Source organism: Microtus pennsylvanicus, chromosome 1 (genome assembly GCF_037038515.1).
Source record: "Microtus pennsylvanicus isolate mMicPen1 chromosome 1, mMicPen1.hap1, whole genome shotgun sequence".
Classification (NCBI taxonomy): Eukaryota; Metazoa; Chordata; class Mammalia; order Rodentia; family Cricetidae; genus Microtus; species Microtus pennsylvanicus.
Genome location: NC_134579.1, coordinates 117,047,533 through 117,071,758, shown reverse-complemented (window position 1 = coordinate 117,071,758; position 24,226 = coordinate 117,047,533). Strand labels below are relative to the sequence as shown.

Below are 24,226 nucleotides of genomic sequence, written 5' to 3'. Positions count from 1 at the left end.
AAACAACAATGTAAGTGAAAGACCCCCAAGGTGGGCTGCCTTTCAGTCTGGGGAGACCCTCCCAAGAAACAGCGAGACCACTCGTGCGGATGCAAACAGCAAGAGATTTATTCAGATACACAGGTACCTGGGGCGTCTTAGTCGCTCAGAGGACTAGCGCGCCTTCAGGTTGGAGCAGTGGGTTTTTTATAGGGTAGGGAAGCAGAAGCGCGGTTACAGAAGCGAGAAGCATAGTTACAGGGTTCTGATTGGGCAATTTAAATAATGCTTGGGTTCAAACTAAGTACAGTTCTGTGGTTTCCAAGAAATCAGATATGCATGCTGACTCGGCCCGTCTAGGGTACAAACTGTTCTTCTGGACCCCAAGTTCCCTGCTGGCAGTCCAGATGGTCGACCATAGATATCCTGTCTGGTTCAACGCCCTTGCCCCTAAGTTGACCAACGCCCTTACCTCTAAATTGAACTTCCCTGTCCTAGCTTTCAGTTATGTTGCTCAAAAATTCAAGCCTTGCAAAATAGCGTTATTGCTGCAGCTAACTTAATGCTGCTAGGTGGGGGTCTTTCATTCCCCCATTTCTTTTTTAACTTGAATAAAATCATTTATTCAACTAGTGGGCACTTTTAACATGTTCTGGATCATATTGTTTAAGCTGATGATATTGTTGAGTGAGGACCAAGGCTTGTATGACCGAGAGTCTATCCTTCATGAATTGGACCAAGCGATTTAGGATACAAGGTCCGAAAAGTAGGATTAGGAGTATAATGATTAGGGGGCCCATGATGGAGGAAACCAGAGTGGTAAACCAAGGAGGCCTGTTGAACCAGCCTTCAAACCATCCCTGTTCTGACTCGAATAACTGCTGTCTCTGCTTAAGTCTCTCTCAGTTTTGCCATATTGTCTCTGACTAGGCCAGTATGGTCTGCATAGAAGCAACATTCCTCTTTCAGGGCAGCGCATAGGCCTCCTTCTTGCAGGAACAGTATATCAAGCCCCCTACGGTTCTGTAGCACTACTTCTGATAAGGAGGTTAGGGACTTCTCAAGAGCACTGACTGATTCCTCTAGGGCCTTGATATCTGTATGTATTGCGGCTTGAAGTTGTCTGAATTGGCTGGTGGCTGCAAGGGCAGAAGCACCAGTTCCTACCCCTGCTGCTATGCCTCCCACAGTTAGCCCCCCCAGTAACAGTGCTAGAGTCAGGGACACTGGTTCTCGTTTAAATCGAGGTCTCCCTTCAAAATGACTATAAATATATTCAGGATCATGATAAGCAACTTTAGGCCATAATTCAATTAAAACACAGTAATCAGAGGTCAGGTTAAGTACGGTTGTTGATAGACAAGGAGTGAGCCCAGTGCTACAAGCCCAGTAGGTACCGCTTGGTGCAGTTAAGTAATAACCGGATGGGATGGACTGAAGAGTATTGCATAAAGCTCGATGAGAGCTTGGGACTGTTCCCATGTAGAGTCCTTTTCCTGATACCTCCGACAGGGTTAGTTTGTGCTGGGGAAGACCAGTGCACTGTGTGGGTGGCGAGGTATATACGACATAGGTACCTGTTACCGCTATCCCTTCATAATAGGGGGGTCTGGAAATCAAGCATAACCAATATTCTCGGGTCTTATTGGGGTCAGTGGCGTTGAGAATTAAATATGCTCCCTGTACCAGATTGAGCAGTCTGTCCCCAGTCCTGAGGTGCTGGGGAGGCTGCTGTTCGGTTCCCCTAGTCGTGGGGGGGCAGGCTACCAGTATTAGGAGTGCTGGTATAAGCCAACTGTTTCTCCGTGATATGTTGGGGTAAGGCTGGGGGAAATGCTGGTGCCGAGTGGGAAGGAGGATTCTGCTTGGGTAAGACTGGATTTGGTCCAATAGATAGCTGAGGACCAACGTTCATTACCTGTCTAGTTAGGGAAAACATGGTGACCGGGTCATGTCCCTGTCGTCGATAGAGGCGTAATCCCCAGGACTTGGGTCCGTCCCAGGATGCCTTTTTCCCTTGTGTGGTAAAGTCAAGGACCAAGGGGTTACATCTGCCTCCTGGGGTGGCCCCCTGGACATTAGTAGCGGAGGTGGAGTCATAACAGGGGCCACATGCTTTTCCTCCGCATGTCCATGGCCCCCCACCTTGATACCCGGGTATGGTTCCTCGCCTAAGGGTGATCAGGTCCCAAGTAGACGATGGTTTCCAGTAAGCATCCCCTGTTGTTTCACAACCCCATTGGGCGCAGTATCCCTCTGCTGGCCCCCCACAATTCCTTTTAGTATCCTGTCCAGGGCATACATAGAAATCTTTGCTTCTTGTCCCATGTCGCCCCCCTGGGTGGTGACAGCCGTATCCGGGGAACGGCTCCTGGTCTGAGGGGTTCCATGATTCTCCCACTAAATCACAAAGGTCAAAGTATAGGGTTGGAAAAGCGTCTGCCGTTGTCCCTAGCAAGGAAGTGGTGTTGGCGACCCTTCCCGTCATAAGGTTGGTGACCCTCCAGGTTATGTTAAAAACCCGGTGAGGACTATCCCCTTGGGCCACCATCCCCAGTCCCAACAGGGTCCATAAAATGGTTAATGGGGCCCCCAGGTAAGTCTTATCTTTAGAGGGTTTTGAGAGCGCTGGACCCTCCATGATGGTTCTGCTGTATCCCTTTCCGTACGAGCTGCTTTCACGTGGGAGGCGTGGACCCAGGCCGCGATACTGTCAACTTTCAGTGCCGTTGGAGTGGTTAGCAGCACGGTGTAGGGCCCTTTCCAGCGGGGTTCCAAATTCTTAGTCTGATGTCTGCGGACCCACACTGTATCGCCAATCTGGTAGCTGTGAGGTACCGCTGGTCTGTCCAATTGTTCCTTATAGGCTGCAGCAACTGGCTTCCAGACCTCTCTCTGCACGATCTGGAGTGCCTGCAAATGAGCTTCCAGAGAGGGGCTATTAGCAAAGTCTGAAATGTTGGAGTCAAAGAAATTAATGAAGGACAGGGGCGCCCCATATAGTATTTCAAAAGGTGTGAGCCCATGGGGTCCTGGTGTATTGCAGGCTCTGTAGAGGGCTAGGGGTAGTAGGAGCACCCAGTCTCTAGTGCCAGTTGCAAGCGTTAATTTGGTCAAAGTCTCCTTAATAGTTCTATTCATTCTTTCTACCTGTCCTGAACTCTGGGGTCTGTATGCACAATGTAATTTCCAATCAATCCCCAATAGCTTGGCCACCAACTGACTTACCTGGGAGACAAAGGCGGGCCCATTGTCAGTGCCCAGCACTTGGGGCATGCCATACCTGGGGAAGATTTCTTCCAACAGCTTTTTGGTCACAATTTTTGCCGTTTCGTGCTTGGTTGGGAAGGCTTCCACCCATCCAGAAAAAGTGTCAACAAATACCAACAGATATTTGTATCCATATAATCCTGGTTTAACTTCAGTAAAGTCAATCTCCCAGTGGGTTCCAGGACAATGCCCTCGTACCCGCACTCCCCGTCTAGCCGGGTTTTTCCTGCATTAACTTGGGCGCAGGCTCGGCATTTGTTTACAATTTCCTGCAACATGCTGTCTCTGCCTAGCAAGTAAAAGTGGCTCTCTTCCCGGTCCAATAAGGTTTTCATCTTGCGGGGACTGAGGTGGGTCAGCTTATGCAAGTAATTAAGCATCTCATGGGTATATGCCATAGGCATCACAGTCTTTTCTTGCCAGGTCCATTTGCCTGTGTCTGGGTCATGGGAGGCCCCTAGGCGGGTTAGAAGTTCCAGGTCTCTTTTATCATATTTGAGGGGGTCCCGTGCCCTTTCTGTCCCTTGTTGTATGGGGAAAGCCGTCGAGGTGGTCTCTTGGGCCACTTGCTTAGCTGTTTCGTCTGCCAAGCGATTACCCCTGGCTTCTGGGTTATTTCCCTTCTGGTGACCTGGGCAATGCATGATGCTTAATTTTTGAGGCAAGAACAGGGCCTTGAGTAGGGCTAGAATCTCAAACTTGTTTTTGATTTCTTTGCCCTCAGAAGTTAGCAGCCCTCGCCTTCGGTAGATTTCCCCGTGGATGTGGGCGGTAGCAAAAGCGTACCGACTATCAGTATAGACGTTAAGCTTCTTACCTTCTGCCATCCTAAGAGCCTGAGTGAGGGCAATGAGTTCGGCTCGTTGGGCGGAGGTCCCTGCTGGAAGGGCTTTAGCCCAGATTACCTTGGTCTCGGTGGTTACCGCTGCCCCAGCCTTTCGTTCTCCATCCTTTAGGAAACTGCTCCCGTCCGTATACCAGGTGAAGTCGGCGTCTTTAAGAGGGTGATCTGTCAGGTCCGGTCTGGTCCCATGCATTTCCGCAAGGATCTCGAGGCAATCATGCTCTGCCTCCCCCTCTAGCAGAGGGAGCAAGGTTGCAGGGTTCAGGGCTACCACAGGTCCGAAATGGACTCGGTCAGTGTCCAGAAGCATGGCCTGATAGTGGGTCATGCGAGCGTTGGAGAGCCAGCGGTCAGGGGGTTGCTTGACCAGGGCCTCCACCACATGAGGGGCCAAAATAGTCAATGGCTGCCCCAGAGTCAGTTTGCCCGCGTCTTTTGTCAGGACTGCTATTGCAGCTACCATCCTGAGGCAAGGGAGCCATCCGGAGGCCACCGGGTCTAACTTCTTTGATAGGTAGGCCACAGGGCATCGCCAGGGTCCTAGCTTCTGCATTAGGACCCCTTTGGCGTAACCCTGCTTCTCATCTATGAATAGTTCAAATGACTTGGTCAGGTCTGGGAGCCCCAACGCAGGGGCTGTTAGCAGGGCCTGTTTTATTTTCTGATATGCCTCCTGTTGGTCCTTGCCCCAATCAAATAGAGTCCCTGGTTTAGTAAGAGGGCACAAGGGGGCTGCCATCTCAGCAAACCCCGGGATCCAGGGGCGACAGAATCCTGCCGTCCCTAGAAATTCCCTCAGTTGTTGGGGGGTCCGAGGCACGGGCATTCTCATGACTGTCTCTTTTCTGGCCTCTGTCAGCCATCTCTGTCCTTCTTTGATCGAGTACCCCAGGTAAGTAACTTGCTTTTGACAAATTTGAGCCTTTTTAGCTGAGGCTCGGTAGCCAAGGTCCCCCAGGGCCTGTAACAAGGCCTTGGTACCCTCCCTGCATTCCTGTTCTGAGGTGGCCGCCAGTAGGAGATCGTCCACATATTGAAGCAGCATCAGTGTTGGATGCTGGATCCTAAAGTCAGCCAAATCCCTATGTAACGCTTCATCAAACAGGGTGGGGCTATTTTTGAATCCTTGTGGGAGCCTAGTCCAAGTTAACTGTCCCGAAATCCCCAAGTCAGGGTCCTTCCATTCGAAGGCAAATATAGGCTGACTCCCAGGGTGAAGTCTCAGACAGAAGAATGCATCTTTCAAATCCAACACTGAATACCAGTTATAGGTCGGGGAGAGTCCGCTCAACAAATTGTAGGGGTTATGTCCTCCACCCGCTTGTTGACTTCCCTTAGGTCTTGGACTGGCGTGTAATCCCCCGTTCCAGGCTTTTTGACAGGCAATAAGGAAGTATTCCAGGGGGACTGGCAGGGTATCAATATTCCCTGGTCCAAGAGTCTCCGTATGTGAGGTCTAATTCCTTCTCTGGCTTCATGTGACATGGGATATTGTTTGATCGAAATGGGGGTGGCTGTAGCCTTTAAAGATATAACTAAGGGGGCTTGTTGTTTGGCCAGTCCCATACCCCCAGTCTCTGCCCATGCTTGAGGGAATTCTGTCAGCCAAGAGGTCTCTGTTAAGGGATCAGGTTCTGTGGGCGGTTCATGGAGCCGGTATTCATCTTCCAAATTTAGGGTCAGCACGTGCAGGGGCTGCTCTTGGGGCCCGGTGATCTGCACCCCCGAATTTTCAAAGTATATTTGGGCTTTTAATTTTGTGAGCAAGTCTCTTCCTAATAGCGGATATGGGCAGTCAGGTACATGAAGAAAAGAGTGAGTCACCTTACCAGTAGCCAGATGAACTTTGCGATCAGTTGTCCATCGGTACCTCTTTCCACCGGTAGCTCCTTGGACCCAAGCAGACTTGTTGCTCAGGGGCCTGGGGTTCTGGGTCAGCACAGAATGCTGAGCCCCGGTGTCTACTAGGAAGGTGACTGGCTGCCCCCCGACATTAAGGGTTATCCTGGGCTCAGGGGGGGCTCCTGACCCCGACCTCCCTAGTCATCCAAGGTCAAAAGGGAGGTTTGGGGTCTCGGCTTTCGAGGTCCCCTGGGTCTCTTGGGGCAGTCTTTGACCCAATGACCTTTTTCCTTGCAGTAGGCACATTGATCCTTGTCCACGGGGGGGCCCCTTCTGTCTCCCCCCTGTCTGTCCTGCCTCTGTCCTGAAAACTACAGTGGCCAAAAGCTTGCTAATCTCTCTGTTCCTCTTACGGTCCCTCATATTTTCTCTCTCCTCAGCTTCCTTCCTTAGTCTTTCGTCTCTCTCCTCGGCTTCTTTTCTGAGCCGTTCGTCCCTCTCTTCTTGTGTCTCTCTCTTGTTAAAAATCCTCTCTGCCTCCTTCAGTAAATCCTGGAGTGAACTCTCCTTCAGGTTATCTAATCGTTCCAATTTTCTCTTAATGTCTGGAGCTGACTGCCAAATAAAGGACATGGAAACATTTGTTTCTAGCCCTGGATCCTCTGGATCATAAGGAGTATAAATGCGGTAAGCTTCCTTAAGTCGTTCTAGAAAGGCGGAAGGGGTTTCCTCGGAGCCCTGGATAATCTGCTTTACCTGAGCCAAATTGGTTGGGCGCCTAGCGGCCCCATGGAGACCCGCTATGAGCAACTGGCGATAGAGGATTAGGTGGTTCCTACCTTCGTCCGTAGTGAAATCCCAATCCGGACATTCTAGGGGAAATGCCGCGTCAATTTCATTAGGTAGCTGAGTAGGGCAGCCATTAGCCCCCCTGACATTCTTTCGCGCCTTTAGGAGGACTCTCTGCTTCTCTTCTGTCGTCAGAAGCGCCTGCAGGAGTTGCTGGCAATCATCCCAGGTGGGCTGATGGGTGACTAGAATAAACTCAATCAAAGAAGTTAGCATGAAGGGATCCTTAGAGAAGGGGGATTATTATTTTTCCAGTTGTACAGATCTGAGGCCGAGAAGGGCCAATATTGGGTCTGGCCATTGGCGCCTGCTCTAAGTGGAAAAGCCTGGGAAGTGCTCGAGTCAGCAGGTTGTTGTTCTCTCCTTCCTCTTAGTCTGGCCGCCATCAGAGAGGGCTCCGGTGGCTCCGCAGCTTCCTTGTCCTCCGAGGGGTCCGCCGGTTCCGCCTTGCCAGGGTCCTGGGGTGGTGGTCCCTGGTATGAAGGTGGCTCTTCCGTGAGCAGGTCCACCAGGAGATCGTCTCCTGGAGGCAAAACCCATGGGGCTGGCTTTGCCTTAGACTCTGGCGGTTTCTTTTTCTGTGAGGATTTAGTTAGTACAGGGTAGAGGGAAGAGCGAGAGGGAGGCCCGGCCAGGGTTGGAAGGATAGGTGGGGGCAGGGTAGGTGCAGAAGGGGCAGCGAAAATGGGGCGTTTCGGAGAAACGAATGGCTTGACCCAAAGAGGGGGGTCATAAGCCAGGGCTTCCCAAGTGACAATGTAGGCGGTCTGATCAGGGTGCCCATGAGGGCCAGGATCCATCACTTTGGCTTTAACCTGTGAGATAACGTTAAGGTCAAAAGTCCCGTCCCGCGACCATCCAACGTTGAAGGTGGGCCATTCTGATGTACAGAATGTAACTCATCGCTTCTTGCGGACGTCCACGGACTGATTGTTTGTGGTGTCTTGGACTTCCCGCCATTGCTGCAAAGTCAAACTCAAAGGGATGGTGATGGACTGTCCCATGGTTTCAAACACAGTTATTGACAGAACGAAACTAACAAACAGGAGACAAACAGCAAGACTGCACAGGCGCACAGCGCGGCTTTGGCGTAAAACCGAAAGCAAGTGTTTAGACGGAGACAGAGAGAGTCCGGATCTCTTGTCTCCCAGAAGAATCACATACCCTTCAGACAGCGGGGGTGCCCCGAACAGTCCTATCCTGGTAGGATTCACAGAATACGGACGGGCCACGAACTTGGCCCCGGACACCTCTGGGACGTCTCCCAGGGTTGCGGTCGGGAGTACGAGCTCGTCAGCTCCTCCGCGGGTCCGCCAGATACTGATCTAGCTAGCTAACTAGTACAGATACGGGCGCAGGCGCAAACACAGAAGCACAGATATTTACAGAGAACGATCGCTGGCCAGCTTACCTCCCGTTGGTGGGTCGATGATCCCTGGGCGGGGGGGTCTCCAAATCTCGGTGGGACCTCCAAATGAAAGACCCCCAAGGTGGGCTGCCTTTCAGTCTGGGGAGACCCTCCCAAGGAACAGCGAGACCACTCGTGCGGATGCAAACAGCAAGAGGTTTATTCCGATACACAGGTACCTGGGGCGTCTTAGTCGCTCAGAGGACTAGCGCGCCTTCAGGTTGGAGCAGTGGGTTTTTTATAGGGTAGGGAAGCAGAAGCGCGGTTACAGAAGCGAGAAGCATAGTTACAGGGTTCTGATTGGGCAATTTAAATAAGGCTCGGGTTCAAACTAAGTACAGTTCTGTGGTTTCCAAGAAATCAGATATGCATGCTGACTCGGCCCGTCTAGGGTACAAACTGTTCTTCTGGACCCCAAGTTCCCTGCTGGCAGTCCAGATGGTCGACCATAGATATCCTGTCTGGTTCAACGCCCTTGCCCCTAAGTTGACCAACGCCCTTACCTCTAAATTGAACTTCCCTGTCCTAGCTTTCAGTTATGTTGCTCAAAAATTCAAGCCTTGCAAAATAGCGTTATTGTTGCTGCTAACTTAATGCTGCTAGGTGGGGGTCTTTCAGTAAGTTCATTCTGGGGAACCAACGAGTTTATTGAGATCCTTTTCTTTACAAAGTACAGGAATGTGGGTAAACCTGAAAGGATGAAGGCTTCTCTGTAATAGCATACATACATAGAGCACCTCTCCTAGTCTGCCCTAGCTTTATACTCTAGCCTCTCCAAATACAACAGCTGAAAGGGAGCAGCTTTTCATGAGAGGATATAAACAGGAAACCCAGCTGGGATAAAAGCCTTTTACAAGGGGCACAGCTTAACTCCCAAAAATAGTGGTTCAGAGAACAGTCACTCATACCACCTTCACAAGCCTTTTGTGTTTTTCCATAGTTGAACTAGTTAGATGTGAAGATGGCACCTACTAGGCTGCAGTTTGGGCAGCCTAGATTAAGGAAGTGCTTTTCTTCCCTGGAGTTGGAGCTCCAGCTGCTCCTAGGATGGGGGCAGCTCTCTGGATAGAGTCATGGATAAACATATTTTGTCCCTCTTTCAGATAGGTATCTGCAGGAGATGTTTTGTAGACTTTGCTTACATATAATCTGGGTCAGGATAATAAAATAGTCATGTCTTCTATATGAATAGACTATGGTAGTTTAACTATGGAGTGGTAGTCTTGCCTGATACACCTCACCTCACATGAAGTTTTCTGAGCATTAAATATTCATTCATCTACCCTCTGTCCACCTTTGCATAACTGCACTACCTCCATCAGGCAGGTCAAAATCTACTTCTCAACACTTAATGCCTTATCATTCTGAAAATAAATCCAGACCTTCCTCAACCTGCTGGGCCAGCCTGTTGTTGGCTTAGCTATAATCCTTAACCCAGAATTCCTGACCTGCTGCTTTCCCAGCTTAATTATATGGAACTAGCATGTCCCTATCTGAGAATCTCAGGCTCCTCGCTGTTGTTCCCAATTTTTTCTACTGAATTCTCTGCCATAGGCTGTTTTCTATGAGACCATCTGTATCTATCTTAATATATGGCTAGATAGCCACAAATACAGTATACTTTTGGTAAGTCTTTGATTTTTTGAGACAGGCTGATCTTAGTTTTAAGTAAATGTGTTAGCCACTACACAAAGCTTCTAACAGTCTTAGTAAACAACAGTCTTTTTAAATAAACACAATAATAAAGCAAAAAAAAAAAACACCCAAAACATCAAAAGTTGGTCTCCACTATTCTAGGACATATTCCCCGGGCCTGTTCCTTGAAGAAATACTACTAATTTACCCATCTCCCTCGGCCTACAATTAAATTGAATTTTTCATTTATTTATTTATTTATTTGGATACAGGGTTTTTCTGTGTAATCCTGGATGTCCTTGAACTCACTCCGTAGACCAAAGTGGCCTTAAAGTCTGATATCTGCTTACTTCTGCCTCCCAAGTGCTGGGATTAAAAATGTACACCACCACGCCCTGCTTAATTGAACATATCTAAATTTGCCTTATAAATCCTGGGGCTGTAAAAAACATTGGAAATTCATATCAGCATTTCTCAGTCATCTGGTTGGGTTTTTGTTTTGGATCTAGTTCAGTAGGCTTCCCTGAGTCTGTCTTGAGGAGTAATATCATTAACTGAAGACATGACCTGAATGGTGTACATTCGAAGTTTGGCCAGCTCGTAAATGGATTCAGCATCATAACCTGCTGGTCTTCGCTCAAGCCTTTCTAGGGCATTCCTCGGGCCACCATTTTCTGATATTGAGAACTGGTTTTAACGTCAAGACCTCACTGGCAGGAAAGCAGGGTGCACATTTGGACAGAAAAGGCATTGCCGCCTCACCCCTCCATTCTGCCGCCTTCTAATTCCCCAAACAAGCAACCTACACCTTTCTTGCTGAAGAACGCTCAAAGTACATGTGAGAAGCCGCTACACCAACACGGGATGTCATCGTATTCGGTGCCCTTGTGTTTTGTGGTCAGAAGTAAAATTATGGTGACATATGCTTGTAATCTCAACATTCTATAGGCTCAAGCAGGAAGATCTCTATAGCAAGGCTCAAAAAAAAAAAATTAGAAAAGGACCTGCAATTAGCATTCGGGCATGGTGGGGCATATCTTTAATCCCAGTGCTGGGGAGGCTTTAGCGTGTCAAAAACGGCACGGGCATTTTGTGGGGATGGTCTGTTTCTCCAGAGAAACAGCTTCTAAACTTGGCCACCGTTTTGGACCCCAGTACCTACCTGTCTGACCGGCTCCTCTGGCCACAGTCTGGGTGGCCCAGGTGTTTAGACCCGTGGTGAAGAAGCAACTCAAGGCCAAGCGCCTACCGCTGGGAAGAGCAAACTGCGCCCAGCCAGAGCGCCGAGTCCGACTCAGGACCCCGACAAGCTGTCCGCGCCACTGCCGGACGGCGTCTCTCTTGAATCAGGACCCCGGTTGCCTCCAAAGCAGCCTGAAGCTGGGTTCCTGGCAACGTTCTGGCTCTTTTGGGAAACCAAAGACACCACACTGCACGCGCACCCCGCCTCATCTTTTTCTGTCTAACTACGACTCCTGTAACCCCGCGGCGGGGCGGAGGCAGCGAACCTAGCGGCCCGCGCGGCTCCGGCAGCGAAGCGAGCGGCCTAGTGAGGGCCCGAGGCGTGCGCGGCGCGGATTCTAACTCCGGCGGCCGCGCTCAAGGCCGCGACGTCGACGGTGGCGATGCTGTGGCAGCGGTTGGCTGTGGTTGAGTGGGCGGCGTTAGCCTGGGAGCTCCTCGGCGCCTCGGTGCTGCTCATCGCCGTGCGCTGGCTGGTCCGGCGGCTAGAGAAGCGGCCGCAGGACCTGAGTCGTCGCGGGACACCCTCCTCGCCGACCGGCGCGTCTGCAGCTGTGGCCCCTCAGCCAGGTAAGGTCGCATTCGGCAGTGGGAGCAAGCTTCTCTCTGCCCTCCCCGTGGACACAGTAGGACCCGAGTCCCCTGGCGGGAAGGCTGACTGAGAAGCGGAACTTTTGTTCCATTGTAGGAGCGTTCCTGACACTGTAGGTGAGATCCTTGGAGACCCGGCTGCCAGGGCGCGTCTGGGGCTTCCAGGGGAAGGGTCTTCTGCGCCAGGGAGGCCTGGCAAGGGCTGCGGGAAGGGGGAACAGTAAACAACACTGGTGAAAGTCGGAAGTCGAAGAAAGAGAAAGTTGGTTCTGGCAGTGGTTTGAAGTTTAACGAAATAAGTGATAGGAGGAGGTAGTGAAGTTAGGTGTGACTCCCTGATTTGGGGATCGGGGAAATAAAGGAATACGGCTCTCATTAATTTCTTTCGAATGGACTGTTAGGTCTGGATGAGAGATGGGAGGATGGTTGCTGGTCACTTTAAGATCGAGGTGACTGATGTCCGGAATGAAATCATGTCCCATCTGCTCCTGACTCTGCCACTGCTGCTATGGAACTTCTCAGAAATGGGCAGGTCATTCACCCGCTATTTTTCAGCCTCACCATTAGCAGCATACGAATAATAATAGTTCTTACTGTTTTGGGTTTTTTTTTTTAGAGTAATACACTAATTGCTGGGAATTGAGCCCTACTACCTACTGGCATCATCCATCTGAGAGTTGTTGAGGTGGTGCATGTCTCAGTTCTGGGGAAAGGGCTGGGATAAAACCCGGAGTCTTCAACAGAGTTCATCCGTACACTCTAAGGTTGGCTGTTTCGTAGGATCCTGTGGTCTTTTTGGTTGTTTTGGAATTTCCTGGTGTGAATCCACACCTCTGTACTTCTTTCTTCTCAGCCCTCCACCTCCCTAAACTCCTTATGCTTAACCGGTTTGTGTTCATCAGCATGTGTTCATTTTGTGTTCATCAGAAGCTGTGTTTCATTAACACTTGAGTCTAGTTCTTAGTGGAGGATAAATAGTAATTCCCCACGAATTGTAGAAGGAAGATGACATTTTAAACAGTTAATTGCACAGCAGAACCCTAAGAAGTTCTTAGGAGTAACTGAGGCTTCACTTGCCTCTTTGAACTTACATACAACTTCATTTTTTATTTATTTAGCAGTGCGGGGAAGAAAACAAAAAGCCTGGTGTATATTGGCAAGTGAAGGACATCTCAGCACTTCCTTAGTAGTCATTGATTTCTCCGTTATCAGTGTCAGACCAAGTGGTACAGAATTTATGTTCATTATTTTATCTATTTTTCATTATTACCAGAGTGGATCTATTATTATATCCATTTTGTAGGTGAGGAAACTGAGGCTTAGAGTTTCAATAATCAGCCTAGGATTGAAGTTAATAATGTATGAAGTTCTGTTTATGTTTGTTAATTGCAGAGACAAAACCTTCCTTGAACAACTAAAGGTAAAACGAAATGGTAGGTTTAGAATAAGAATACTAATTGTATCTAAGGTAGGGTCCTGTGAGGAAGCTGGCACTTGCTTAAGCATGTGGTTTACATGAGCTACGATTCCATGGTTCAAGTTAATTTTTGCTTTTTTGAACGTAGGTGAAGTGACAATGGATGCCATGTTGGCACGATTGAAACTCCTGAATCCAGATGACCTTAGAAAGGAAGTTATAAAAGCTGGATTGAAATGTGGACCCATTACATCAACAACAAGATTTATTTTTGAGAAGAAATTAGCTCAGGCTTTACTAGAGCAAGGTGGATTGCTGACTTCCTCTCTTCCCAATCACAGTGAGGTGACTGCCACTCCGTATATCCAGGGCACCCTAAGGACTCCTGCATCAGTGGAAGAGAAACAAACTCAGCAGGCCAGTTTTTCTGAAGACAGAGATTTTGGTTACAGTGTGGGCTTGAACCCTCCAGAGGATGAAGCTGTAACATCTAAGTCCCACCCAATATCCTTCAGTGCTTCTGCCAGGAATGACAACCACCAGGCTGGAATGACAGCTGCTAAGGAGCCACTTCTGTACTATGGAGTGTGTCCAGTATATGAGGATGGCCTTATGAGAAATGGTAACGTGCTGTGCTGTGTCTCCTCACACAGACTGGGAAGACATACTCTCATCACCCAAGATGAATTTCATTATTTGTACTTGTTACCCTCTGATTTTTTTTAAGTTCGGTAAATCTAAGCAATACTTTTTTTTTAAAGTTACTAGGAAAACTATTCTGTTAGATAGATTTGACTTGAAAATGATTGGATCACTTCCATTTGTTAGTAATTTTACTGGTTAATCATCTTCCCTCTCCCTTTTTCCCACCCCCTGAGACACAGTTTCTCTCTGTAGCCCTTGCTATCCTGGAAAAATATGCTTGCTTATATCACTCATTTATTTGTTTGTTTGTTTCTCAAGACAATTTCTCTTTGTAGCCCTGAATTTCTGACACTCACTCTGTAAGTCAGCCTCCAGGAGATCTGATTCTCTTTAGGCCTTCAAGGACATTCGCACATAAATTATGTGCATATAGTCACAGAAATACACACTCACATAAACATACTTTTTTTTATCCTGAAAGAATGTTTTTAATAAAAGATTGCAAATCTGAATTTTGAACATGAGGGTAAAACCAAGAGACTCATTAACAAATTTAAATTGACTGTTGAACTCTGAGTACAATTAATAGTATTCAAACTATTCATCTCTTAATTTTCCCTTGTTACTTTCATACCTAGAAAGGATCCATGTTTACGAAGATAAAAAGGAAGCATTGCAAGCTGTCAAATTGATCAAAGGGTCCCGATTTAAAGCTTTTCCAACAAGAGAAGATGCTGAGAAATTTGCTAGAGGAGTATGTGATTATTTCCCTTCTCCTAACAAAACTGTGTCCTCACTGTCTCCTGTGAAGGCAGTGCCGCTCCATGGCAGTGATGGGTTAAAAGGTAAACCATGTTGTACTACTTGTCTTGTCATGACTTGATTTACCACAATTGTTCTCTTTCCTGATGTGTGGCACTTCAATATTTCTTCATCTGTGAGATAAATATGGTAGAGGAGGAGGTGGAGAGCTGAAGCACCCTACAATGAAATAACCAAAGAGAAAGAGACTAGGGGGCTGCCCTGGGAAGGTTTCAGGACATAACGGCAAATGTAATCTGCTGCTAGTAGGCCCTGAAGCTGATGAGCCAAATCTTAGCATATGGACCATAGAAGCAGCAAAGGGAACACCTTCTGCAAGAAGGGATCTGCAGGAATCAGTCTCCCAATGAGAGCTAGAAATGTGACTACACCCGCTGTGTCCCTCAGAATCAGCAGCTGATTCGGAGAGGCTTGACCTTGACCATCCCCTCTCCCTACATTTGTCTAGGTAGAGTCTTTCATTTGAGGGCCTGTCTACTGCCTCTACTTAGATTTCTCTTTCAGCTTGAGAAAGTGCCTGTGCAGGAAATTGTTTTAAGACACTCTCAAGTTTTGATTAAGGTTTTAGAAGCTATGAGTAGAACTTTTTTTTCTAAGAGATAATTACAGTTGCTGCTAATTTCTTGTTCACTTAACAGAATTGACATTTTTAGTTTTTTTGGTAAAGAATCTTACCCTGTTACTCCAGGCTGTCTTTGAACTTGCAGTCCTCCTGTCTCAACCTCCTGATTTCTAGGATGCTAGGTTTGTACCACCACACTCAGTTTCTTGACTTACTTTCAAAGTATACTAAATGGCCAGACATGATAGTGCATGTCCTTACTATCAGTACTCAGGAAGCACATGAAGGTAGATGTGCTCTATGAGTTTGAGCCTGAGCTACAGAGTGAGACCCTGTTGCAAAAAAAAAAAAAAAAAAAAAAGTACACCAAATAATTCTTAATCTCAGTCTTTAGTCACCTGATTGAGCTCAACACTCAATTGAGCATTAGTACTATGGTGTGCTTTATACCATTATCATTTCTTACCCATCACTCCCAAGAGCTGCTGAACCTTTAATCTATGTATCTCCATGTGGCTGTGGCTTACCAGCAAGGTTCCAGCACGTCTGTCTCCTGCAGGCAACCACGTGGCTTCTCTTTGATAATCTCTTCCAGCCTGGCTATATTCTCTTAAGCCACTGACCAACAGCAGCTTTATTCATTAACCAGTAAAAGCAACACATATACAGAAGGACCTCCCACACCAACTGCAGACTAAGTGAGAAGAAAATATTTGTGAGATTGTGTTCTATAATTCTCTCTCTTGATAGCAGATTATTCATGCCTGGCTGAATCAGAAACAGTAAATAAAGAACGAGCAAACAGTTATAAAAGTCCCCGCACACAGGACCTCACTGCTAAGCTTCGGAAAGCTGTTGAGAAAGGGGATGAGGATACCTTTTCTGATCTTATCTGGAATAATCCCCGATATCTAATTGGTTCTGGGGACAACCCAACCATTGTACAAGTAAGTATGCCTTCAGCACCATTACCAGTCACTGTATTCTTGACCAGTGGCCCTGTACTTTAACAAACATAAAGTTCAATGTTTTGTTTTGTTATTTTATTGATATTTATTGAGCTCTACATTTTTCTCTGCTCCCCTCCCTGTCTCTCCCCTCTCCAAGCAGTCCTCCCCCAAGGTCCCCATGTTCCCAATTAACTCAGGAGATCTTGTCTTTTTATACTTTCTACTTCCCATGTAGATTGTATCTATGTAAGTCTTTCTTAGTGTCTGCATTGTTGTCTAAGTTCTCTAGGATTGTGGTTTGTAGGCTGGCTTTCTTTGCTTTATGTTTAAAAAACGACCTATGAGTGAGTACATGTGATAATTGTCTTTCTGTGTCTGGGTTACCTCACTCAAAATAATGTTTTCTAGCTCCATCCATTTTCCTGCAAAATTCAAGCTGTCATTATTTTTTTTCTGCTGTGCAGTACTCCATTGTGTAAATGTACCACTTTTTTTTTTTTATCCATTCTTCGATCGAGGGGCATTTAGGTTGTTTCCAGGTTCTGGCTATGACAAACAAAGCTGCTATGAACATAGTTGAGCACATGTCCTTGTGGCACAATTAATCGCCCTTTGGATATATACCCAAAAGTGGTATTGCTGGGTCTTGAGGAAGGTGGTTTTCTAATTTTCTGAGAAATCACCATACTGACATTCAAAGGGGTTGTACCAGTTTACATTCCCACCAGCAATGCAGAAGTGTTCCTTTCTCTCCACAACCTCTCCAGCATAAGTTGTCATCAGTGTTTTTGATCTTGGCCATTCTTTCAGGCGTAAGATAAAATCTCGGAGTTGTTTTGATTTGCATTTCTCTGATGACTAAGGATGTTGAGCATTTTCTTAAGTATCTTTTAGCCATCTTAGATTCCTCTGTTGCGAGTTCTCTGTTTAGGTCTGTGCTGCATTTTTTTTATTGGATTATGTGTTCTTTTGATGACCAATTTCTTGAGTTCTTTGTATATTTGGGAGATCAGACCTTTGTCTGATGTGGGGTTGGTGAAGATCTTTTCCCATTCTGTAGGCTGTTGTTTTGTCTTGTTGACCGTGTCTTTTGCTTTACAGAAGCTTTTCAGTTTCAGGAGGTCCCACTTACTAATTGTTTCTCTCAGTGTCTGTGCTTCTGGGGTTATATTTAGGAAGTGGTTTCCTGTGCCAATGTGTTCAAGTGTACTTCCCACTTTCTCTTCTATAAGGTTCAGTGTGGCTGGCTTTATGTTGATCCATTTGGACTTGAGTTTTGTACATGGTGATAGATATGGGCTTATTTTCATTTTTGTACATGTTGATATCCAGTTATGCCAGCACCACTTGTTAAATATGCTTTTTTTCCCCATTTGACATTTTTTGCTTCTTTATCAAAGATCAGGTGTTCGAAGATGTGTGGATTGGTATCTGGGTCTTCTATTTAGTTCCATTGGTCCTTCTGTCTGTTCTTATGCCAATACCAAGCTGTTTTCAGTATTGTAGCTCTGTAGTAGAGTTTGAAGTCAGGGATTGTGATGCCTCTAGAAGTTCTTTTTATTGCATAGGATTGTTTTGGCTATCCTGGCTTTTTTGCTTTTCCAAATGAAGTTGAGTACCGTTCTTTTGAGGTCTTTGAAGAATTTTGCTGGGATTTTGATGGGCATTGTGTTGAAGAAGTTCAATGTTTTAACAAACACAAAGCTCGTCCTTTTTTTAGGAGGGATGTCGGTACAATATCATGCACGTTGCTGCCAAAGAGAATCAGGCTTCTCTGTGCCAGATGACACTAGAGACTCTGGAGAACCCTGAGTTTATGCGTCTAATGTACCCAGATGATAACATGGACATGCTGCAGGAGCGCATCCTCTACATTGTCGACCTTTATCTTAATACTCCTGACAAAGTGGTGAGCATTCCTAATTAGTCTGTCTGCTGGAGGGTTAGGTTCCTTATATGTGGGAGGATTTCTTTCTTTCTTTCTTTCTTTCTTTCTTTCTTTACTTATTTTTTTCGAGACAGGGTTTCTCTGTGGCTTTGGAGCCTGTCCTGGAACTAGCTCTGTAGACCAGGCTGGTCTCGAACTCACAGAGATCCGCCTGCCTCTGCCTCCCGAGTGCTGGGATTAAAGGGGTGCGCCACCATCGCCCGGCCTGAGGATTTCTTTTCTATGCTACGTCAATGTGCAAGGCTTATGGAATATTAGGAAGACACAAATGCTTATTGACTTAGATAGGAAGATGGTTATGGAGGTGTTACACAAGAAAAATTTTCTTGGGGAGATGCAACACACATGTTGGGAACTCCAGATAGGGAACTCATAACAGACCAAAGTATAGATTCCACCATTAACTGTGAGTTTTATTGGGGTTACTTACAGGAATATAGGTAAAGGGTTGCTTACAGGAGCAGAAATGACTCAAAGACAGTTGCATCACCAAGGACCACCCTAACATGACTGACAGCTCACAGAACTGGGAACCTGGAATACACTACACAGTCTACAGGCAGCTCAATGTGTTAGAAGAGTGTCCTTCCCAGGTGCCTTTGTTAATCTAAACCTCTTCCAGGCAGTTCTGTTGGTTTCTGTTTCTTCCAGGCAGCTGGTCTTTCTGAATTTTCTATTGCTGTGAAGAGACACCGTGACCATGGCAACTCTTATAAAGGGAAGCATTTAATTGGGGCTTGGTTTCAGTCCAGAGGTTTAGTTCATTGTCATCATGGTAGGAAACATGGTGGCATACAGGCACTACTGGTGCTGGAGAGTATCCAGATCTGTAGGCAGAAGGAAGAAAAGGAGACACTGGACCTGGTTTGAGCACTTTAAAATCCCAGTGACACACTTCCTCCAACAAGGCCACACTTCCTAGTAATAGTGCCACTGCCTCAATCAAGCATTCAAATATATGAGTCAATAGGAGCCATTCCTATTCAAACCACTACATTCCACTCCCTGGCCCCCATAGGCTTATAGCTATAACATAGCGCAAAAATTCATTGACTCCAACTTAAAAAATCCCCACAGTCTGTAACAGTCTAACAGTCTTAACATTGTTTAAAACTCCCAAAGTTCAGAGTTCTTTTGGAAACTCAGGGCAATCACTTAACTGTAAAATAAAAAACAAAAGCAGATCACATGCTTCCAACATACAATGGCACAAAATATACATTACCATTCCAAAAGGGAGGAAAGGGAGCATAGTGGGGAAATACTGGGCTGAAACAAGACCAAAAACCAACAGGGCAAACTCCAAATTCTTCATCTCCATGTCTGATATCAAAGTGCTCCTCAGATGTTCAGCTTTATTCAGCTTTGTTGATTGTGATACACCTTTCTTTCCTGAGCTGGTCATACCTGGGCTGCAGCTATCCTTGACAGGTATCCCACAGCTCTGGCATCTCCAACATTGGGGTCTCCAAGGCGATCCAGACTTCATCTTCACAGCTTCATGCAGTGACCTCTCTGCGTCTTCATGCTGGGACACCCCTGACATGTGCCTGACCTCAGCAGCTTATGCATGCAGGGAGATTCCACAACTCCTTTTTTATGTCCTTGACACTAATGCCAGAACCACGTGGCCAAGGCTGCCAAGTTCTTCTGCTTGCTAGGACTGAAACACGGCCCCCTCGTTCATATACATTTTCACCAGCTTTCTGTTTTTGATGGTTTCCTGGAACTCACTCTGTAGACCAGGCTGGCCTCAAACTCAGAGCTCCATCTGCCTCTACCTCCTGAGTAGAGGAGAATTAAATTAAAGTTTTTCTTTAATTCTTTTTCACAAGTTGGAAGCTTAGTTGGGTGAAGTCTCTCTGTGAGGTCACTACTCCAGAGCTTTAGTCCATTTAGGATCAAACTTTGCTTTAAACGTTTTATCTCCTTGTGCACCTGACTTAGCTCTGTTACACTTCTTGGTGCTCCCTTTTCTCCTCAAACTGTGTATTTTGTAGTTTTCCTTGATTAATTCCTTTTCATTATAGAGTGTCACCACTAATAACAGTGTCAGCTAGGCTCCCCTGACATCTTTGCCAATGTCATTAATCCAAAACTCTTCAATTTACCCAGCCTCATGCAAATTTTTCAGACAAGGAAAAAAGCAGCCAAAATATCACAAGAACGGTCTCTGGGCCATATATTAATATTCTTCCCCTCTGAAACTTTTTGAGCTGAACCCCCACAATTAAATCCCCCTCAGAAACATTATCTTCCATACTCCAGCTAGCATGGCTGGTTTAAAGGGTCCAGACAAAGCATGGTCAGGGTGATGATGATACATGCCTTTAATCTCAGGACTTGGGAGGTGGAGGCAGAAGAATCTCTTGCATCCAGGGCCAGTCTGGTCTACAGAGTAAGTGTTCTAAAAGCCAAGGCTACACAGAAAAATACTGTCTTCGGGTGGTGGGGTCAGGCCTTTCACAGCAATACCCCAGTCCCTGGAACCAACTTCTGTCTTAGTATTCTGTTGCTGTGAAGAGATACCATATGATGGCAATGTTTATAAAGGAAAGTATTTAATTGGTGCTTGCTTACAGTTCAGAGGTTTAGTCCATTGTCATTGCGGGGAACATGGCAACTTAGAGGTAGACATGGTGCTGGAAAAGTAGCTTGAGAGTTCCACCTCTCCATCCACAAGCAGCAGGACGAGACCAGAGTGAGTCAGTCAGTGCCTGCAGCTTCTGAAACTCCTAAATCCCACTCCTGGTGATAAACTTCCTCCAACATGGCCACACCTCCTAATAGTCCCTCTCCCTGGTGACCAAGCATTCAAATCTCTGCACCTGTGGGGGCCCTTCTTATTCAAACTACCAGATGGTCTGTCTCATAATTTTCTTTGTGCTCAGCTTCCTTCAGTCTGAGGGGTACTTTCAGCTTTTATTGTTTACTCTGGCAGGGAGGAGCCTAATGAATCTGGTCAGTTTCAGGGATTTCCTGAAGCTATTTTGAGTTGTTTTCCTTCCTTTTAAAGAGCTTTTCTGTAGGGTGGAATGTTAAACAAGGACCGGAGGATGGGGATGTAGCTCAATAGGTAGAGTGTGTGCCTAATTGTCAGCTAGTCCTAGTTAGGTCACCAGCAGCAAACTGGTAGTATTTGCATGTGGGAAATGAAAGCAAGAGGAGTAGAAGTCTAAGGTCATCCTTGGCTATACAATTTAAGGCTTGTTTGTGCTATATGAGACTGTATAGTACAACAAACCAACACATGGCTCAGCAGTTGAGAGCATTGGCTGTTCTTCCAGAGGACCTATGTTCAAGTCTCAGCATCTATATGACAGCTCACACATACCTGTAACTCCAGTTCCAGGAGATCTGACTCCTTTGACTTCCCCAGTACCAGGAACACATGTTGTACACAGACATGCTTGCAGGCAAAACACCCACACACATAAAATAATTAAGATAACAACAAAAAACCAAGAAACTTGTGGTTATGAAAGTAACACTCATGAAGAGATTTCATAGGTAGAGAGTAAAAAATCTGGCTGTTCTCAGCCAGACTTATAGTCAGAATGTAGGCGGATGGAGTACTCTAGGAGACGCCTGGGTTCCTTCAAGAAAGGTGTCAACTAGGCTTTGACTAGAAAGAATGCCAAAAAGCATAGGAAGTACTAAAAGGTTTGTTATGAGTGCTTAACTAGCATGTGTAAGGCTTTGTTTGATCCCTGGTACCACTTAAAAAAAACAAATTATTGAGATGGCTCAACAGAGAAAGAAGCTTGTGCCTACAGACCTACAACCTTAGTTTCATCCCTGAGACCTCTATGGTAAAAGAAACCCTACAAGTTGCCCACTATGCTCCATTAAGCACCTGCCCACACAGTGTATGCACTAAATAAGTAAACAAAATTTTAAAATTAAAGATTTTTTTTGAAAACTTCAAAGGCATGGCTTTTAGTTGCGTAGGTTTTCAGTAAGGGTTTGAGACACCAGAATTTATTTATATGAAGGAGAATGCAATGAGAAGTTAGAACCAAGAACTCAGAAATCTGGGAGTTTAGGAAACTGGGAAAGAATAAAAGAAAGCACTAGAGAGGATGAGGCAGGAGAATTAATTGTAAGTTTGAGGCCAACCTGGTCTACAAAATGAGAAGAAAGGAAGGAGTAAAATTTTACAGAAAACTACAGTTATGACTATTGTGTGTGCATATGTACACATTGTGTACACACAATGCTGGTGCAAAACCTAAGGTCTCAAATATGCTGAGCAAGCTCTCTACAACTGAGCCCACAATTTTAGTTTCTTTCACAGGCTGGTAATTTATGGGAGTTTTTGTTGTTCTTATTTTGTTTTTATTTGAAAGTTACAGTTTTGTGGTTTTTTTGTTTTTTGGTTTTTTTTGTTTTTTGGTTTGGGTTTTAGTTTTTTTGTTTTTGACAGGGTCTTATGTATCTAGGCTGGCTGCAAACTTACTATGTAGCAAAGAGTGACTTTAAATGACTGATCCTTTTGCCTTCACTTGTCAAGTGTTGTCATATAGGTCTGAGGCGTTTAAATTTTTTAGTTAAAATTCTTTTTTATTGCCAGCTATGGTTGCTTATACCTGTTTGTTTGTTTGTTTGTTTGTTTGTTTGTTTGTTTGTTTGAGACAGGGTTTCTGTATGTAGCCTTGGAGTCTGTTCTAAAACTTGCTCTGTAGACCAGGCTGGCCTCACAGATATGCCTGCCTCTGCCTCCCAAGTGCTAGGGTTAAAGGCGTGTGACACCATTGCTCAGCAGTTGCTCATACCTTTAATTCCAGCACACAGGTGGCAGAGGTAGCCAGGATCTGAGTTTGAGGGCCAGTGTGGACTAAATAGGGAGTTCTAGGGTTACTAGGGCTACATGATGAGACCCTGGCTCAAAATACATTTTTTATTATGTGTTTATTTTTTTTTTTATTTAGTGGTAGGGGAAGGGTTTTGGCATGTGGATGTCACAGGATGCAGTTCTCTTTCTCCACCTAGGGAATGAAGTCAGGTTGTCAGGCTTGATGGCCAGCCTAGTGATTTTGTTTTAAATCAGTGGTTCTCAACTAGTAGGTGTTAGCCTCTTTGAGGATCAGACAACCCTTTCACAAGAGTTACCTAAAACTTTTGGAAAACACAAATATTTACATTATGATTCATAACAGTAGCAAAGTGTAGTTAGGCAGTAGTAGCAACAAAAATAATGTTAGGGTTGGGGTCACCACAACATGAAGAATTGCATTAAAGGGTGCAGCATTATGAAGGGTGAGAACCACCTTTTAAAATAAATACCTATTTTCACTGTGGAGCAACCATGTTAATAATTTGAATAAGCAGTTGTGCTTCTTCTTTTCCTAGGGCTTTGATACACCATTGCATTTTGCTTGTAAATTTGGGAATGTGGATGTAGTCAATGTGCTTTCTTCACACCCTTTGATTGTGAAAAATCCAAAGAATAAATACGGTAAAACACCCGAAGACGTAAGTAACTTTTAAATTGCAATTACTGTCTTGTATTATAAATTAAAATATATAAATTTGTATTCTGTGACAGTAGCTAGTGAAGTCATAAGTAACTAAGTTGTGTTTGCCTGCCTGCTGCTGAGCCTGATGTGCTCTGTGAAAGAGTGTGAATGTGTATCTGTACAGTCAGGAAGGTGATGGTAGTAGTGACCATGGTAATAATGGTGGCTATCGTGGTAGCAGTGATGGTGATTATAATGCTGAGAGCAGCTGATAGCAGCTGAGAGGAACTCATTGTACAGCCACATACATACTGTTGAACTCATTGTACAGCCACATACATACTGTTGAACTCATTGTACAGCCCACATACGTACTGTTGCATTCATGCCTAATGAAGGAAGCCTTTTTGCATTCCTTAGCAAATAGAACAAAATGCGCTACATTGCATCCTGTGTCTGTGATATAAAGACAGACCTGACTCTGATAAGAACTGAAATGCTAATTTAAGAATCAGGCATATGCTGCTGACTGACCTAGATCTACTACTTTCAGAATTAAAACCTACATGATACTTGTAGTAGGAGTATCTTCTGTAGACTCAGGCCCCTTAGCTATTATTACATTTAGTAACACTCACATAACCCAGTTGGTAGAAAACTTTCCTGACATCCATAAGGCCCTGGTATTAAGGAATAGAAGGGAGAATGAAAATAATAAATAAAATTTAATAAATAAAATATATAAAAAATATAGTTTTATCTG

General features: G+C 45.6%; 2 protein-coding genes and 1 long non-coding RNA gene across 5 annotated transcripts in view; 1 reads left to right on the top strand and 2 right to left on the bottom strand.

Annotated features, from left to right (window-relative positions):
* Window positions 1-84: 84 nt before the first annotated feature.
* LOC142855057 (uncharacterized) lies at window positions 85-11,174 on the bottom strand. Its single transcript, XR_012911400.1, has 2 exons — window positions 10,990-11,174; window positions 85-2,903 (listed from the first exon to the last, which is right to left on the bottom strand). It is a non-coding gene; the product is annotated as an uncharacterized LOC142855057 (long non-coding RNA).
* Window positions 11,175-11,452: 278 nt separating this feature from the next.
* The window catches only part of Ankle2 (ankyrin repeat and LEM domain containing 2), a 28,550-nt gene continuing 15,776 nt past the window's right edge, over window positions 11,453-24,226 (top strand). The window contains exons 1-6 of one of the 2 annotated variants that reach the window (XM_075981184.1): window positions 11,453-11,639; window positions 13,226-13,699; window positions 14,361-14,567; window positions 15,860-16,053; window positions 17,777-17,965; window positions 23,357-23,479. In XM_075981184.1, the coding sequence (XP_075837299.1) occupies window positions 11,453-11,639; window positions 13,226-13,699; window positions 14,361-14,567; window positions 15,860-16,053; window positions 17,777-17,965; window positions 23,357-23,479 (1,374 nt within the window). Of the gene's footprint in view, window positions 11,640-13,225; window positions 13,700-14,360; window positions 14,568-15,856; window positions 16,054-17,776; window positions 17,966-23,356; window positions 23,480-24,226 lie in introns of both variants that reach the window. The other variant, XM_075981176.1, reaches the window with a different exon arrangement.
* Pgam5 (PGAM family member 5, mitochondrial serine/threonine protein phosphatase) overlaps window positions 18,500-24,226 on the bottom strand; it is a 33,798-nt gene continuing 28,071 nt past the window's right edge. Inside the window, exon 6 of one of the 2 annotated variants that reach the window (XM_075981539.1) lies at window positions 18,500-18,831. In XM_075981539.1, coding sequence (XP_075837654.1) covers window positions 18,678-18,831 — 154 coding nt within the window. In that variant the 3' untranslated portion in view covers window positions 18,500-18,677. The remainder of the gene's footprint in view (window positions 18,832-24,226) is intronic. The other variant, XM_075981521.1, reaches the window with a different exon arrangement.